This window comes from Myxocyprinus asiaticus, chromosome 45 (assembly GCF_019703515.2).
Source record: "Myxocyprinus asiaticus isolate MX2 ecotype Aquarium Trade chromosome 45, UBuf_Myxa_2, whole genome shotgun sequence".
Classification (NCBI taxonomy): domain Eukaryota; kingdom Metazoa; phylum Chordata; class Actinopteri; order Cypriniformes; family Catostomidae; genus Myxocyprinus; species Myxocyprinus asiaticus.
In genome coordinates, this window is record NC_059388.1 from 31,840,723 (window position 1) to 31,858,007 (window position 17,285).

Below are 17,285 nucleotides of genomic sequence, written 5' to 3' on the forward strand. Positions count from 1 at the left end.
ATAAAATTGAGATGTCAAGTTTGTGGCAAAAATATGATTTATTGATTTAATCAACTGACAGCCCTAACAAAAGAAATAATCTGCCTTCCCGTGAATAAATCTCTGCACGCAGGTACGCTGAAGCTGCACTAGAACACGGAAGCAGTTGTGTATGTAGTCCATTAGCGCCCCCTAGAGGAAATGGGGTAGATATATTTATTTTAAAATAAAAGTCTTTCTAATGACACCTAGACTGATCTTCTAGTCCACTCAGAGGCCGAGATATTCACTGAAATAATGAGGGTGGTGCTTGAACTGAACATTAGACTGAATGTCTATGGACGAGCACATCTGTGAGGGCTAAAATGAGTTTGAGCGCCACCTACATTTCAGATCTGTATATTGTGATGAAATGTGATAGAGACTAAATATTTTATCTAGTGCTTTCTGCCATCTAGTGGAATAAAATGAGACTTTTCAAAGTGAGGTAGAGTGAACAGAACCAGAATTACATGCTTACAAAGTTATGACAAAAATTTTTTTTTTTAGGATTACAGGATTACAATACAATATTATTATATGAATAATTGGAGTCATTATTTTTATTTGAGGAGTTCTCTGAAAAATGAGACCAATTTTTTGCAATTAGTCCACAATTTGTGTGAATGATGAGCTTTTAAATTTGAGTGTGAAAATAATAAGGGGTTAAATAATAAAAATAAATATTTTTTCTTGTAAAAATAATAATTAAAATAATTAAAATGCATTATATTATTGTGGCAGACGAATTGCAAAAAGTGGCTTTAGAATGCAATATATTATTTCCATATTATTGAACACAAAATCATTGGCCTTCAGAACTTTTGTGAACTTTTGTCATCAGCTATAATTTTTCAGATGTAGCCTCGCACAATGTCATTCTCTAAAAAAATCTGACTTTCCGACATACAAAATATTACAAATTTTCAATTCAGTTCAGTTAAGATCTTGACGTTATTTTTGTTCATAAAGGACAAATTGACTGTTGTTCTTTATTTTATAATGTACTTTTTGTTTCATGAATGAAGCAAGTGTTGTAACACCAGTGACCGATTCTCTTAACCTCTTAAGATCTGGTGCGTTTTTGGGCTGACGTCTGCAATTTTTCACACTCAAATTTAAAAGCTCATCATTCACACACACTGTGGAATAATTGCAAAAACTTGGTCTCATTTTTCAGAGAACCACCCCCAAATAAAATAAAAAAGACACCAGTTATTCATAAATAATAATGTATGTGTATTTAATCCTATGATAAGCAAAGATAAATAATTTAGTTGTTGTTGTCGTAACTTTGTAAGCATGTAATTCTGGTTCTGTTCACTCTAGCTCACTTTGAAAAGTCTCATTTTATTCCACTAGATGGCAGAAAGCACTAGATAAAATATTTAGTCTCTATCACATTCCATTACAATATACAGATCTGAAATGTAGGTGGCGCTCTAACTCATTTTAGTCCTCACAGATGTGCTCGTCCATAGACATTCAGTCTAATGTTCAGTTCAAGCACCACCCTCATTATTTCATTGAATATCTCGGCCTCTGAGTGGACTAGAAGCTCAATCTAGGTGTCATTAGAAACTTTTAGGAGTACACTTGCCTATAAATTAGAGGTAGACAGATGTATCGGTATTACCGATTAATCAGTGCCGATAGTTGCATTTTGGTACTATCTGTTATCGGCAAAAATCTACGCCGATAGTTTATTTTTTCTTCTCATTTCTTTTTAAACTTCATCTGGTGAAACATATATACTGTACATATAAACTCTTAATCTAGTGAATAAATAGGCTGTAAAAAACTTAATTTGGTAAATACTTGCATATAGAGCATTGTAAGTTAGTCTCTGTCATTTCAAAATAAGAGTCCCTGGTGTATTTTGGACTTGTTTAAAGTTGAAAGTCCCCCACAATGCACCAAATCTTAATTGTTCTAGTTATTTTTGAGATTTTGGTTGCACAATTAACTGCTTTTGTTATTTTATTTATTTTGGACTCTTGTAGCCTCAATGTATGTGCCCTTCATAGTAAGGAAAGACTAAGATTTTTATTTGTTTTTTTGTCAATCTATAAATTGATTTATACCTTAGTTATCGTTACCGGCAAAATCCACTATCGGCAGACCTCAACTTTAAATGTCATAAAAGTGCTGGAACAGATAAACAACGTTCTTTTTTAGGCAATTGATAAATTCCAAATATTTAATAGACTCATTTTATATTTTATAACAAAGGGTTAAGTTATACAATGATGCCTTTTAAATAGGGTTTCTTGATTATATTAAATTGTTCATTACTGAAAAGTCAAATCACCATATTTAGATAATGACCCACGCAATTTTAGGGCGGAGCTATGACATGCAATTTTCACGTTAATATTTTATTCGATTGCAATATAAAACACATTTTACACGATTATTATCAACCCTTTTGTATATTATGTAACAAGATTATTCAAGTGTTTTATCCAAAATTATTGTAAAAATAATAATTAAAATGCATTATATTATTGTGGCAGACGAGTAAAGCGTTAAGACATTGCAAAAAGTGGCTTTACAATGCAATATATTATTTCCATATTATTGAACACAAAATCATTGACCTACAGTTCACAGCAATATATTTTTTAACTTTTGGAGCATCTCATTTTGATTGCATTGTGTCATAAACAGCAATTTAAGGTCGCTTTGTCAAGTTAAATGTAGTTTGAATCTTATAAAAACACGTCTCGAGATTAGAGGTAGAGCGATATATCGGATTTTACCAATGTTACTGATTTTATCGGTTTTACCGATTAATCGGTGCCGATAGTTGCTTTTTGGTACTATCGGTTATCGGCAAAAATCTATCGATAGTTAACGATAGTTTTTTCATTTCAAAATAAGAGTCCCCAGTGTGTTTCGTACTTTTTTATACTTAAAAGTCCCGCGTTATGCACCAAATCTTATTTTTTTCTGGTTATTATTGGGATTTTGTTAATATTTTATTCTACTGCAATATAAAACACATTTACACGTTTATCATCAACCCTTTTGTATATCTTTCAACATAATTATTCAAGTGTTTTATCCACTAAAAATTAATGTTAAAAAGGAGTCTCTGGGCAGATTGTACCCATAAAAATAACCTAAATATAAGAGGTGAGACATGTGATATGGCTGATATGAGATTAATGGAAGACCCTTAAAGGAATATTCCAGGTACAAGTAAAGCTCAATTGATCACAAAAAATTATTTTGACTCGTCCTTCATCTTACTGAAAAAAAAAAAAGCACAAATCTATGTTCCAGTGAGACACTTACAATGGAAGTCAATGGGGTCAATAATCTGTAAACATTAAAATACTCACTGTTTCAAAAGTATAGACACAAGACATAAACAATATGTGTGTTAACATGATTTTACTGTCATAAAATCACTTACTAACCACATCTGTGGAAGTTATAACCAATTTTACAACTTCGCTGCCATGACGATGTAACACGTAAACCCTAAAACAACGATTTAAACAACTTTACAGCTCAAATAATACACAAGTTTTAACAGAAGAATTAATGTAAGTGCTTTTATAAAATTATAATCTTCACATTTCTGCCTTTAAACCCTCCAAAAATTGGCCCCATTGACTTCCATTGTAAGTGTCTCACTGGATCACACATTTGTGCTTTTTTTTTTTTTAAAGAAAAGGAGGAATGAGTCGAAATAATTATTTGTGAAAATCAACATTATGCCACAAATGCTGCCGATTGAGCTTAACTTGTATTGAACCCGGAATATTCCTTTAAATATATTTATATGACATTTTTAGACACATTTGACAATGCAAGTAAAAGTTGCTAAAACAAAACTGTAAAGTAAAAACACAAAGAATGAGGATTTAATAATGATGGGGATGCAATATACTTTATTAAACACGAAATAATATGCAGTGATAACAACAATTACAATAATCCAAGTAATTTCTTCCGTTTAAATAGCAGGCTAAACGAGTAAATCTGAATAGTATTGAAATAATGTGCTACGAATATAAATCGGTACTTACAGCTTGAAATGAGCATACGTTCATGGAAAACAATTTTAATATGTAGTTTAAATATAATAATACACTATCTGAGAAAAAACGTGGGCATTGCTATCGTTCTGATATGTTTTATCTAGGATTTTCTAAAAGAAAGAACTACTCAAAACTAGTTACCATTTTACCGGCAAACCTCTTTACTAAACAATCCGAACGGTAAAAACTATATCGCCGTGGAAGATTCGATTCACTGAAGCATGACAACAAATATAAGCATCCACAACATTAACAGTAAACATATCCAGACAGTTAGTGAATCCGTCCACGAATACTTCAGCTCCGCCCCAACTTCCGCCCAGAGACTGTTTGTTCTCTGTTCAGCTGTGCGCTTACTGCCCCCTGCTGAAAACAGGTGGTACTTCAAAGCTTGAATTGCTCCGATGGTTTGAATATTCCACATTACGATCCGGGGACATGATTAATTACGTAAACTTTTTTAACACGTTATTTTTTTTTATATAATTCATCGCACTGAATTAACGTGTTAAATTGACAGACCTAATTACTATGTGTTGTTTTATTGGCACATAAAATACATGAAAATGGTTAAACATCACGATTCGTTGTTTTCATTTAGTGCCAAACATGCCGTTTGTATTGTAACGTGTTTGTGTGTTCACCTCTGTTGTGTAGAGGATGCTGATGATCTTTTCCAGGGTTGGGTTACTGTCGCTCTCATGTTCTTGACAGATCAACTCAATGTCTCTGAGTTTACTGAAGTAAAAATCTCGTTCCTTCTCCAAACCATCGACCGTCAACTTCAGATCTAAAAGCTGCATGCAAAGAGACAGAAAGACATTTTAGAGTATTCTGTGAACTAATATCATAATATTTATGGAGTCTGTGTATGTGCCTATTTAAACAGAATTTGATGGTGTAAGTGTACAAAAATAGCAACAGTTTAAGGGACAAAACGGTCCACAGAAGTGATTTAAATGTGACAAAATCATATTTAGGGTTCGTCCTTAAAGGTAAAAATGGGGGGCCTGGGTAGCTCAGCGAGTATTGACACTGACTATCACCCCTGGAGTCGCGAGTTTAAATCCAGGGTGTGCTGAGTGACTCCAGCCAGGTCTCCTAAGCAACCAAATTGGCCCGGTTGCTAGGGAGGGTAGAGTCACATGGGGTAACCTCCTCGTGGTCACTATAATGTGGTTCTCGCTCTCGGTGGGGCGCGTGGTGAGTTGTGCGTGGATGCCGCAGAGAATAGCGTGAAGCCTCCACTCACGCTACATCTCCATGGTAACGCGCTCAACAAGCCACGTGATAAGATGCACAGATTGATGGTCTCAGACACGGAGGCAACTGAGATTTGTCCGCCACCCGGATTGAGGCGAGTCACTACGCCACCACGAGGACTTAAGAGCGCATTGGGAATTGGGCATTCCACGTTGGGGAAGAAAAAAAAAAGGAATTAGCTGGTTTTCTGCATTAATTGTTCATAAAACATGATCTCATCTTCATCAACTTTAGTTTCGTCAGTCCACAAAACATTTTCTCAGCAGTGTTGTGGAGTGTCAAGGTGGTCTTTGGCAAACTTCAGGTGTGCAGCAATGTTTCTGTTGGAAAGCAGCGGCTTCCTTCATGATGTCCTGCCATGAACACCATACCTGTTTAATGTTTTCAGTATAGTAGACTCATGAACAGAGATGTTAACCAGTTCCAATTATTCCTTCAAGTCTTTATCTGTCACACTAGGGTTCTTTTTGACCTCATTGAGCATTCTGCGGTGTGTCCTTTGAGTCATTTTGGCTGGACGGCCACTTCTAGTGAGAGTACCTATAGTACTAAATCATCTCCATTTATAGACAGTTTGTCTAACTGTGGACAGATGAATATCTAAGCTCTACAAGATAACTTTGTAACCCTTTCCAGCTTTATGCAAAGCAACAATTCTTGATCGTAGATCTTCTGAGATCTCTGTTTTGCGAGTCATGGTCCACGTCAGCAGATGCTTATTGTGAATAACAAACTCAAAATGTCTGAGTGCTTTTTATAAGTCAAAGTAGCTCTAACCCACACCTACAATCTCGTTTCATTAATTGGATGCCAGGTTTGCCAACTCCTGACTCTAGTTGGCTTTTGTTGACATCATTAGCCTAGGGGTTCACATACTTTTTCCAGCCTACACTGTGACTGTTTGAATGATGTATTCAGTATGTACAAGAACAATACAATAATTGTGTGTTATTAGTTGAAACAGATTGTGTTTGTTCATTATTGTAACTTAGATGAAGATCAAACCAGATTTTAAGACAAATTTATACATAAATGCAGGTAATTCCAAAGGGTTCACATACTTTTTCTTGCCACTGTATAGTAAATAATGTTTTTAAATTTTCTTTTAGGGGTAGGGGTTGGGTACAGGTTAGTCATCATCATAAACTTTATATAAAAACAATGACAAGTCTCTGTTTATATATTTAAGTAAATGTGTGTGTGATTTTATACCTGCTGGTTGAGTTCCATGATCTCGGCATCGCTGCCCCCGTTCCGTGACATCTGCATGTTCCGTCTCATGCCAGTTGAGGGGGTGGAGTTTATGGCACGTGGTGGGGCTGGCATGGTTTTGGGTGCTGTCGGTGACGTCCGCTGAGGCCCTATAACGAAACAAACTTATCAGTAAATCAAAACACACCGCCTCATACATCAGCAAATCAAGTAGTCTGTTTCATTCAACTGAGAGAATCACTACTACCCTTTGAAAAACCGTTTAGAATACAATGTACAACTAATTTATTATAATTAAATCATTCATATCAAGTAAATCACCTAACTATCGACTGTGGACAGGTCATCATGACGTTAGACATAAAAGTCAAAAAGCTCACATGAAATCACATCAATATAGAATTCAAACCAGTAAACACGCAAAAAACCTCAGAGATTTCTGGAGCAAAGCTTCAAACGAAACCAGCAGCCGAGCGCAACACACGCAAACACATGTGTGTGTGAACACTGCAGCGGTGTGTTACCTGCTGATCTGGGAGGGTTCTTGGGCTTGTGGAAAATAACTTCACCTGGGTTAGGTACAGGTGAGACGTCTTGACCCTGTCGCGCCAACTGAGGGTCGTACTCCTTCCCGTCGTAGTTGGCATCGAAGAGTTTCTTAAACCATTGAACAAATTCAAAGTTATCCTGAAACTTGCCCTTGACCAGTCTCTCCACTGGAATGATCTGAAACACACACAAACACATGAGATCAGTTTCCCACACCATAACATTTCCATGATCTTTACGGACGTTTATGATTACTGGATAAAGTGTTTTACAACGAGTAGCGCTGTTGCATCGCAAAATGAATGTTGTTAAAATTATCTCTCACCTTGTCCACGCTCATTCTCTTGAACGCCGCCTGCAGCACTTTGAAGTTGTGAATATATTCATGCTCCAGTTTCGCCTGAAATTTCACCTTCTTCAGCAGGATACAGCCGGGAAACAACATGTCCATGAACTGACAATATGCCGCACCTGAGTGACATCACCGAGAGAGATGATGTAAAATTTGTTTGAGAATCTACTGCATGCCTACATTGGCTTGGATGCAGGTGAGTTGATCATGTATGTTGTACCTGAACATAGTTGCTCTATCTTGGTGTAGGAGAGATGCAGGGAGTCGTTCACCCAGGCGAGCATTTCATGTCTGCTCAGATTCTCAATAGTCATCGAGGTGGAGTACACATTCACCGCCATCCCACAACTACACACACAGAGAATTAGTGTTACACAAACAGCTGGATATCACACATGAATCAAACGCTTCTGACTAGCAACAGCAAATACAGTGGCAAAATAAAAAGTACATGGACCCTTTGGAATTTGCTTGTTTTTCTGCATTAATTGGTCATAAAATGTGATCTCAAACTTTTTGTTGGAAAGCAGCGGCTTCCTTTGTGATGTCTTGCCATGGACACCATACCTGTTTAATGTTTTCTGTATAGTAGACTCATGAACAGAGATGTCAACCAGTATCAATGATTCCTTCAAGTCTTTATCTGTCACTCTAGGGTTCTTTTTTACTTCATTGAGCATTCTGTGGTGTGCACTTTGAGTCATCTTGGCTGGACGGCCACTTCTAGTGAGAGTACCTATAGTACTAAATCATCTCCATTTATAGACAGTTTGTCTAACTGTGGACAGATGAATATCTAAGCTCAACAAGATAACTTTGTAACCCTTTCCAGCTTTATGCAAAGCAACAATTCTTGATCGTAGGTCTTCTGAGATCTCTTTATTACGAGGCATGGTCCACGTCAGCAGATGCATCTTGTGAATAGCAAACTCAAAATATTTGAGTGCTTTTTATAAGTCAAAGTAGCTCTAACCCACACCTCCAATCTCATTTCATTCATTGGATGCCAGGTTTGCCAGCTCCTGACTGTAAGGCTATGTTCAGACTGCCACTAAAAATCAAATTTTTTGCATATCCAGATTGTATCCAGATGAGTTTTGATGAGTTTTGATAGACACAAAATCAGATTTTTCTGAATCTGATTCAAACCACATCGGGAGGTGGTTTCAAATGCGATTTAAATCTGATTTTTTCAGATGCGTCTCAGTCCGGACGCTCTGGCTGCTCAAATTGGATTTCAAATGGTCTTTTGTGTCACTCTTAACGTGACACACAACGATGACGTCAAAAATCGGTGATGGAAATCCCGGAAGTGTTCATAAGCCGGCCATGACTGCATGGAACATCACAATATTTACCCGTCTCCTCTGTCGCCGAGTTTTTCTCGTGCGATGAGGAGTTCTGCACCGCGACTGGACAGGGCGCTTATTTGGAGAGTGAGATGATGCACCTCCATTTTTCCCGCACCTGTTTTGAAAGCATCATCACGTGGGTACGCCTACGTCATTTCCAAAGCAACCCATGCAGATAGGTTGGTAATGTCTGAACGCTAGCCTAGAGGTTCACTTACTATTACCACATCATGCTTCATGGCTGCAAAATAAACTAAGTATTATTTGCTTTTTTTTTAACACAATTTAACACATTCAATGGAAAGGAAGAGGCGAGAACCGGCTTGACAATGTAAATGATAATTTAATGATAAACTTAACCAAAAAGACAACTCTCTCTCTCTCTGTCACACAGCCATCTCCGGTTGGCCTTATTCCTCTCGGGCTTCATCAGCCTAATTAGGGTCCGGGTATGCGGAATCACGACCCGGCCCCGCCCTCCACCCTGCCACACACAGCTTTCTGGAATGCTCGATTCTGATTGGTCAATCAACATCCAGCTGCTTAGGGCTGCATGATTATGACAAAAATCATAATTGTATATTTTTAACCTTGATTTTGTAATTATGAATAATTTAGATTAATAGAATTCACATTTAAATTAGGGTTCACAATTAAACACGTTAATTCAGTGCAATTAATTTGATAAAAAAAATTAACACAATTAACACAATTATGTCATGTCATAATCATGCCCCTGTATCATAATAAGGAATATTCCTACCATCAGAGCAATTGAAGTTTGAAGTACCACCTGTTTTCAGCAGGGGGCAGTAAGTGAAACTCCAGCTATACAGACCACAAAACACACTGAGGCATGTTTGACAATGCAGTTGTCAAGCCCCTTCTTAAAAAAAAAAAAAAAAAGAAAAAAAGAGAGTAATCTGGATAACTCTATATTAAACAACTATAGACCAATCTCAAATCTTTCTTTCATAGGCAAGATCATTGAAAATTTAGTTTTTAGTCAGCTGAACAATTTCTTAAACTCAAATGGCTACTTGGACAATTTCCAGTCTGGATTCCGACCGCATCACAGCACAGAGACGGCGCTTATAAAGATGCTTCATTCATCAGTGCTGGTATTATTAGATCTCAGTGCTGCCTTTGACACTGCTGACCACAACATTCTCCTAGACAGATTGGAAAACTGAGTAGGGCTCTCTGGGACAGTCCTCAGCTGGTTCAGGTCATATCTAGAAGGGAGGGGTTACTATGTGAACATAGGCAACTACGAATCTGAGTGTACATCCATGACATGTGGAGTCCCACAAGGCTAAATTTTTGCACCGCTCCTGTTCAACCTGTATATGCTCCCACTAGGCCAAATTATGAAGAAGAACCAAATTGTGTACCATAGCTATGCAGACGACACCCAGATTTACCCGTCGCCCTATCGCCAAATAACTACAGCCCCATAGACTCTCTGTGCCAGTGCATTGATGAAATTAACATCTGGATGTGCCGAAAGACAGGGGTCGTTGTATTTGCCAACAAAGGCGAAATTCCCAATGTGAACACATACCTTGACTCCAGGGGTCTTGAAACAAAAAATAAAGGTAAAGAATCTTGGTGTCATTTTAGACCGTAGTTTCAGTAGTCACACCAAATCAATAGATACTTTGTATCCAGTCAAGACTTCGAGAAACTTGTTCATGCATTCATTACCAGTAGGATGAACTACTGCAATGGACTCCTCACCGGCCTTCCCAAAAAGACCATTAGACACCTGCAGCTCATTCAGAATACTGCTGCCAGTATTCTCACCCGAACCAAAAGATCTGAGCATCTTACTCCAGTCCTCAGGTCTTTACACTGGCTTCCAGTTACATTTAGAATTGATTTTAAAGTACTATTACTCGTTTATAAATCACTCAATGCAGATATGCTTGTTGAATATAAACCTAACAGAAGTCAGTTAGACATACAGAGGGTTCACTCAAAACAAGGTGAGACAGCGTTTAGCTATTATGCCACCTGCAGCTGGCACCAGCTTCCAGAAGAGGTCAGGTGTGCCCCAACAGTAGCCACATTTAAATCTGAAAACACATCTGTTTAACTGTGCATTTATTCACTGAACACAGATTGCACTGCGTCATTATTTCTGTATTCTTTTCCTACTTTTATTTCTTGTTCTTAACTGATTTTTAAAATTACTTTTAAGTATCTTATAATTGTATTAAATGTTTTTACTTTTGCAGGGATCTCGAGACATGTTTTTCTAAGTTTCAAATTACGTTTAACTTGATAAAGCGACCTAAAAATGCTGTGTTTATGAGACGACGCAACCAAAGAAGCGTCCGTCTGATGTATGTGTTTTGGAACATCCTTAGAAAAGCTCTTATAATAAATCTATCTTTGACAGATTGACGAATTCGATTGCAAAATGGATTGCTGTGAACTGTAGGCCAATGATAGACTTATGTTCAATAATATTGACTTTTTGTATTGTTATATCAATGTTTTACAAGTCTGCCACAATAATGTAATACATTATAATTATCTGAATTATTATATTTATAATAAAAAGTACTATTTATATTGACTACATTTATAGAATTATTATTTGAGGGGCTTTCTCAGCAAATATTTATATATGTGATAATTAATAGGCACATCATGTAATTAATTCTATTTTTTTATGAATTTAAAGTCCTAATATAAATACTTATTGTGTGTGTGGGGCTATAGCATGTCATATTCTTTATCTTCGCTACCCATCCAAAGCAAGACTAGAACTGTTTTCCTTATTTTGTTGTTTTATACACGAGTTATTAAATGACTGAACAATCAACTGAGCACTGGCCCGCTCATCAGTATAAACCTGTTTTCTAAATATGGAATAAACTGCACAAAAAAAGTGAGCGATGGACGCATCTGTGATTGGTTACAAGTAAAACCCATTTCCAATAACAGTTATGTTCAATGATGCAAACAAGCCCTTCAATAAGTCCTGCCTTAACTTCCTGTTCCAATGTGTGTGTGTGTTGTGATCTGAGCTGTTCTTAGACTTCAGTAATGAGCTTAAAATGAGCCATGTGTACATAGTACAAACACACACACACACGTTTACTTATCTAGCTAAATGGGGACATACCACAGACTTCTATGGCTTTTATATTAAGCTATTTATAATTACTATGGCCCTTACCCACACTCTAACCCTAATTACTGTGTGTATCGTTTTTGCAAACAGAGGTTTCATCAGATTTAGCTCACTTCTGGAGACAATTTGGTCCCCAAACTAGAGCTAAGCTCTCCTCCCAGGGTGTTTGTTGTGAAGGTGATGTTGTTCAGGCATCTTTACATAACTACAAACGGACATGACATCATCAGGACAGGGAGAGAGAATTACCTGCACACAACACACAAACTCCAACTAAAAATACACATGACACTGAATAAGTACATCGGCATTCACACCTGTACTGACTCATGTAAATCTAAATTATAAACACGTCTGATCTGTCGTGTTCTCGTCTCTCACCCGTCCTTCTGCTGGTCTCGTGTGGTGTGTTTCCTGAAGGGGCTGATTCTGCTGCTGCGCCCTTCATCACGACTCCCGCGCGGTGATAGTGAGCTTGAACGCGTGAGTGTCGGGCTCATCATATCCTGACTCAACTAACTAACGCGCACACAGACAGCTTGTGTTTCTCCCTCCTGTCAGTCACATGACCACCCTGTGGCAGTGATGTCATGATGTAATACTCTCTGCAATCCTCGTAATCACACATATAACTCACTTACCTTAAAGGTGCAGTGTGTGATTTTGTAAACATTAAATCAAAATAGACACTTACACCATCCAATCAAGAGTGGAAGATCTCATTCTACTGGCATATTTAAATAGGTGACCCACTAACAGCCAAGCAACAGTATGTACCACACACACACATACACACTCACCGTCAGTATGTGGATGTCACTGTAGTACACTAATTCTCTCTGGCTTTATTCCCGACAGAACAGTGTCCTACAAACCAAACACAAAGAGAAACACACATTGAGAACAACTAAAACACACACACCCTCTTGTAGTAGCTACAGTCAGACTTAGATACATGAGAGAGGGAGAGAGAGATTATAACAATAAGTGGAAATCAGTTTGTTGATAAAGTCTCATTCACTTCCTGTCAACTGCTGACCATTAAAATAAAGAATAAATTAAAATAAAATAAATAGCTAAATAAAGGGGCCGGTTGCACCAGCTATACGTACGTTACAACTTATCCTAGTTGTGGCGTAAATGGGCACTAAGTCAATTTATGCTCTACTAAATATTTGAGCGTTGCACCATTAAATTTATGTAAGGACGTAACCCTACTTATAAACTAAATATTTACGGAAGCCTCCGACCAGGAGTAACTGATGGAATAAAAAAGCAGACAGATATTTAATGACATCAATGAGCTCATGTTTCGGTTGAAAGGCATCAATCATTTCGACATATATGATGATGTTGGCATTTACACTCATTTACATATACAAGAGAGAGAGAGAGGTAAAAAATGTACTTTTAAGTGGCTCTTCAGCATGAAACCGATCTAACGGTGCCGTTTTTAGGGTGCGTCGCCCGGTGTCAATTTTCAACACATTCAAAAAAAAAAAAAAAAAAACACATTTTTATATATATATAGGATATTAAAATGAATAAATGTCTATTTTTCCAGCCTGTTGTATTAGTATGTATCACCCCTCATTTATTTTAGATACAGTTCCTATATATTATTATTTACACAGAGCAAATATACTATTCATTAAATCTACTTTTATTACATATCCTATTTTAATGTCTGGAAAACCAGACTTTTAAATATTACATTTTATAAATGCAACGACTGGAATTGTTCGGTTGAAGGGGGTACCAAACTGTGAATCCTGAACAAAACAGTTTGGTGAATACATGTTTACACATTAGCTTCAACTCAGCTGACAACAATGAAAGTAGCTACGTGATTAGCTAGTTAGCTATAAGCTCGTTGTCACGGAGAGTTAAAGATGGACTTTATTTACTTTCCAGCATTGTGTTTCACCAACTAGGTAACAACGTAGCGTGAAATCAACACTCAACACACGTAATCCACCACTGCACCGATGTCTGCTGAGCTGCAAAAAGATGCTCTGATGTTTACCTTTCAATCATTACTGACTGCACTGACAAACTATAGCTGACTAACAGCAAACAGATGTGATAAACATGAGTGACATGGTTGTCAGGGATAGGGTTAATGTTATATTAGTTATATAAAATGATGGGATAATTTTTTATTAACTTTCCAGTATGTATTTCACAAACTAGTTAGCAATTTAATGAGAAGAGATTGCTCAAATCCACACAGTATAACTCCGCCCTGTCTGCAGAGCCACCATCAGCTCAGAGTCAGTTCTGTAAACAATGGAGTCGGAGTGCGCTCTGCTGGACAAACTACGCTATGACACCAATTCTAAAGCATTGTTTTCTGCATTATATGTTCTGAAAATGTTTTTATATCAGCGCATATCGGAAAAATATATGCCGATACCGATATATCGGTGAAAGGCTAATATCGGCCAATAATATCAGCCGACCGATATATCGGTAGGGCACTAGTTTCAAACTGTATCTGTACTCGCAAGTTAGACTGATATTTCGGTTTTCATTAATCGATGATCGATAAGCTAAATCGATCATTGATTATTTAGTAACATCCCTTATTACAATATAAAGTGTAATAACAGACAATTATGGTAGACCGATATATCGGTTTTACCCATTAATAAGTGCAGATAGTTGCTTTTTGAATCTATTGGTTTTACCGATTAATCAGTGCAGATAGTTGCTTTTTGAAACTCGGTTTTACCGATTAATCGGCACAGATAGTTGCTTTTTGAAACTATCGGTTTTACCGATTAATCGGCGCAGATAGTTGCTTTTTGAAACTATAGTTTTTACCGATTAATCGGCGCAGATAGTTGCTTTTCGAAACTATCGGTTTGACCGATTAATCGCCGCAGATAGTTGCTTTTTGAAACTATCGGTTTGACCGATTAATCAGCGCAGATAGTTGCTTTTTGAAACTATCGGTTTTACCGATTAATCGGCGCAGATAGTTGCTTTTTGAAACTATAGTTTTTACCGATTAATCGGTGCAGATAGTTGCTTTTTGAAACTATCGGTTTGACCGATTAATCGGCGCAGATAGTTGCTTTTCGAAACTATCGGTTTGACCGATTAATCGGCGCAGATAGTTGCTTTTTGAAACTATCGGTTTGACCGATTAATCGGCGCAGATAGTTGCTTTTTGAAACTATAGCTTTTACCAATTAATCGGTGCAGATAGTTGCTTTTTGAAACTATCGGTTTGACCGTTTAATCGGCGCAGATAGTTGCTTTTCGAAACTATCGGTTTGACCGATTAATCGGCGCAGATAGTTGCTTTTCGAAACTATCGGTTTGACCGATTAATCGGCGCAGATAGTTACTTTTCGAAACTATCGGTTTGACCAATTAATCGGCGCAGATAGTTGCTTTTTGAAACTATGATTTTACCAATTAATCTGTGCAGATAATTACGTTTTGAAACTACCGGTTTGACCGATTAATCTGTGCAGATAGTTGCAGAATTACATGTTGCATCAACACAACTGATATACCTGCTTTACAAACCTTAGTAAGCATAGATGAATATAATGTGTGATCTTTAAAATTCCCTTATATTACTGGGTTTTCCATGACAGCTTATTTCTGTAAAGCACAAAAATAGAGCTTATATGTGCAAGAGCTTTGTTTTTACTGCATTTATCAGTTTATTCTCTCTCTCTCTCTCTCTCTCTCTCTCTCTGTACGCCAACAAATTGCAGTTTAGTGTAATGCTGACCGCAGGAGTTTGTGCTGACTTTGAAATAAACACAGCCAATCAAAAGAATTACAGCACACTATAGAAATGCTGTATTTGTGTGAAGAGAATGAGCTCACTCTGTGGCTCTGAGACTGATATGAGCTTGTTGATTGTATTTATGACTTTATTACAGCTGCTGATCTCAGCATAACAGTTCAAAACAGATTATCAAAAATGCAACTTTATAAATGACAAAACATTGGAAAGTGTATGAATATACTACATACTCTAATTTAACACTATTTGACACTTTTTTGTAATATATCTATTCTCTGTATTTGCACTCCATTCCTGGTGAAATTATAGTTTACTGTACTGTATACTTGTATATTGATGGAATATAAACAATCTAACTTCATTTTTCCATTTGAGTCATATTGCTAAATCTGTATTTAAGCCCGTGACAGACTCCACACACTCGAGACAAAAACTCCGAACCATGTTATATCATTAAACATTATGATTTCATGTTCTAATTAATCAATTTAAAGCCGAACAGAGATATCGGTTATGTGCGTCAGAGGGGGCCTCCGCAGTTAGACGCGTCTGTCCACCGTCACACTTTAATAACGACTATAAACTCATTTATGCGTTTAAACGCTGTAGCGTTCAGTCTCTTTGCGTTTCAAGCAAACATATCAGACAGTAAATATGGTATTTTACTCACTGTTGTAGTAAATCTGTCCCCGTTGGTTCTCCTGTATAGATCAGTGCGCAGTCTCTCTCGTGATCAGCGTCTCTGGAAACACATCGCTCTCCACCAATCACTAGGCTGAACGCGTGTTGACAGCGCGCTTGCGTCACACGCTGCACGTCCACGCAATAACAACCGGAAGTGTGGACACGTCTGATAAGCAACATTCCTCTGAATTAGACAAAGTGGACTTTGAAACCCAGTTTCAACCAGTTTCCAGATATACCCTTTACTTGTGTTGAGTCTATTCAATTTTCACACATACACACAAATAAATAAATAATTAAAACAAAAAGCGAATTTTATACAAGACCTATGTGACGACCTTTTATTTGTATTTAATTTGTATTTTAACTGTTGTATTGATGTGCATATATTTAACCCTTGTGCGTCAATTTAAAAAAGTTACTCAGAGGTCCTTAGAGGACAAAAATGTCCGCGTCAAAAAACTGCCATAATAGTATTATATATTCATATTAAATTAGTTAATTTTTTTAACCAATATCAGTCCTGATCATAACTACCAAATATTCATTCATTTTCAGGATTTTAACTCTTTAAATGCCAGTTTGTTTACATAATGCCACTGTTGTTTTTTACATACACACACACACACACACACACGCACATACTTCTCAATGTACACACACACACACACACACACTCTGACATCCATACCAACACACACACACACAATTTTATCTGCATCATTTATTCAATTGGCCTGCAGTGCTCTATAATACAGCAAACAGAGAATAGGGGAAAAGCTTGTATTTGCTCCATAGGCTAAACATGAGAAAAATGGCGCCATCTGGTGGAAAATATTAAAAATGTACATTTTGAAGCCAGGTCTCCGGAATGAAAGCATAATATCAT

At 37.1% G+C, this 17,285-nt stretch overlaps 1 protein-coding gene across 6 annotated transcripts in view; it reads right to left on the reverse strand.

The window, feature by feature from the left end:
- LOC127435210 (microtubule-associated protein RP/EB family member 3-like) overlaps positions 1 to 16,483 on the reverse strand; it is a 19,692-nt gene extending 3,209 nt beyond the window's left edge. The window contains exons 1-8 of one of the 6 annotated variants that reach the window (XM_051688493.1): positions 16,383 to 16,483; positions 12,744 to 12,810; positions 7,667 to 7,794; positions 7,420 to 7,565; positions 7,070 to 7,271; positions 6,546 to 6,694; positions 4,715 to 4,867; positions 3,878 to 4,426 (exon numbers count right to left, since the gene is read on the reverse strand). In XM_051688493.1, the coding sequence (XP_051544453.1) occupies positions 4,424 to 4,426; positions 4,715 to 4,867; positions 6,546 to 6,694; positions 7,070 to 7,271; positions 7,420 to 7,565; positions 7,667 to 7,787 (774 nt within the window). In that variant the 5' untranslated portion in view covers positions 7,788 to 7,794; positions 12,744 to 12,810; positions 16,383 to 16,483 and the 3' untranslated portion in view covers positions 3,878 to 4,423. Of the gene's footprint in view, positions 1 to 3,877; positions 4,437 to 4,714; positions 4,868 to 6,545; positions 6,695 to 7,069; positions 7,272 to 7,419; positions 7,566 to 7,666; positions 7,795 to 12,743; positions 12,811 to 16,382 lie in introns of those variants that run through there. The other 5 variants (XM_051688490.1, XM_051688488.1, XM_051688491.1 and 2 more) reach the window with 5 other exon arrangements.
- Between the last annotated feature and the right edge of the window lie 802 nt (positions 16,484 to 17,285).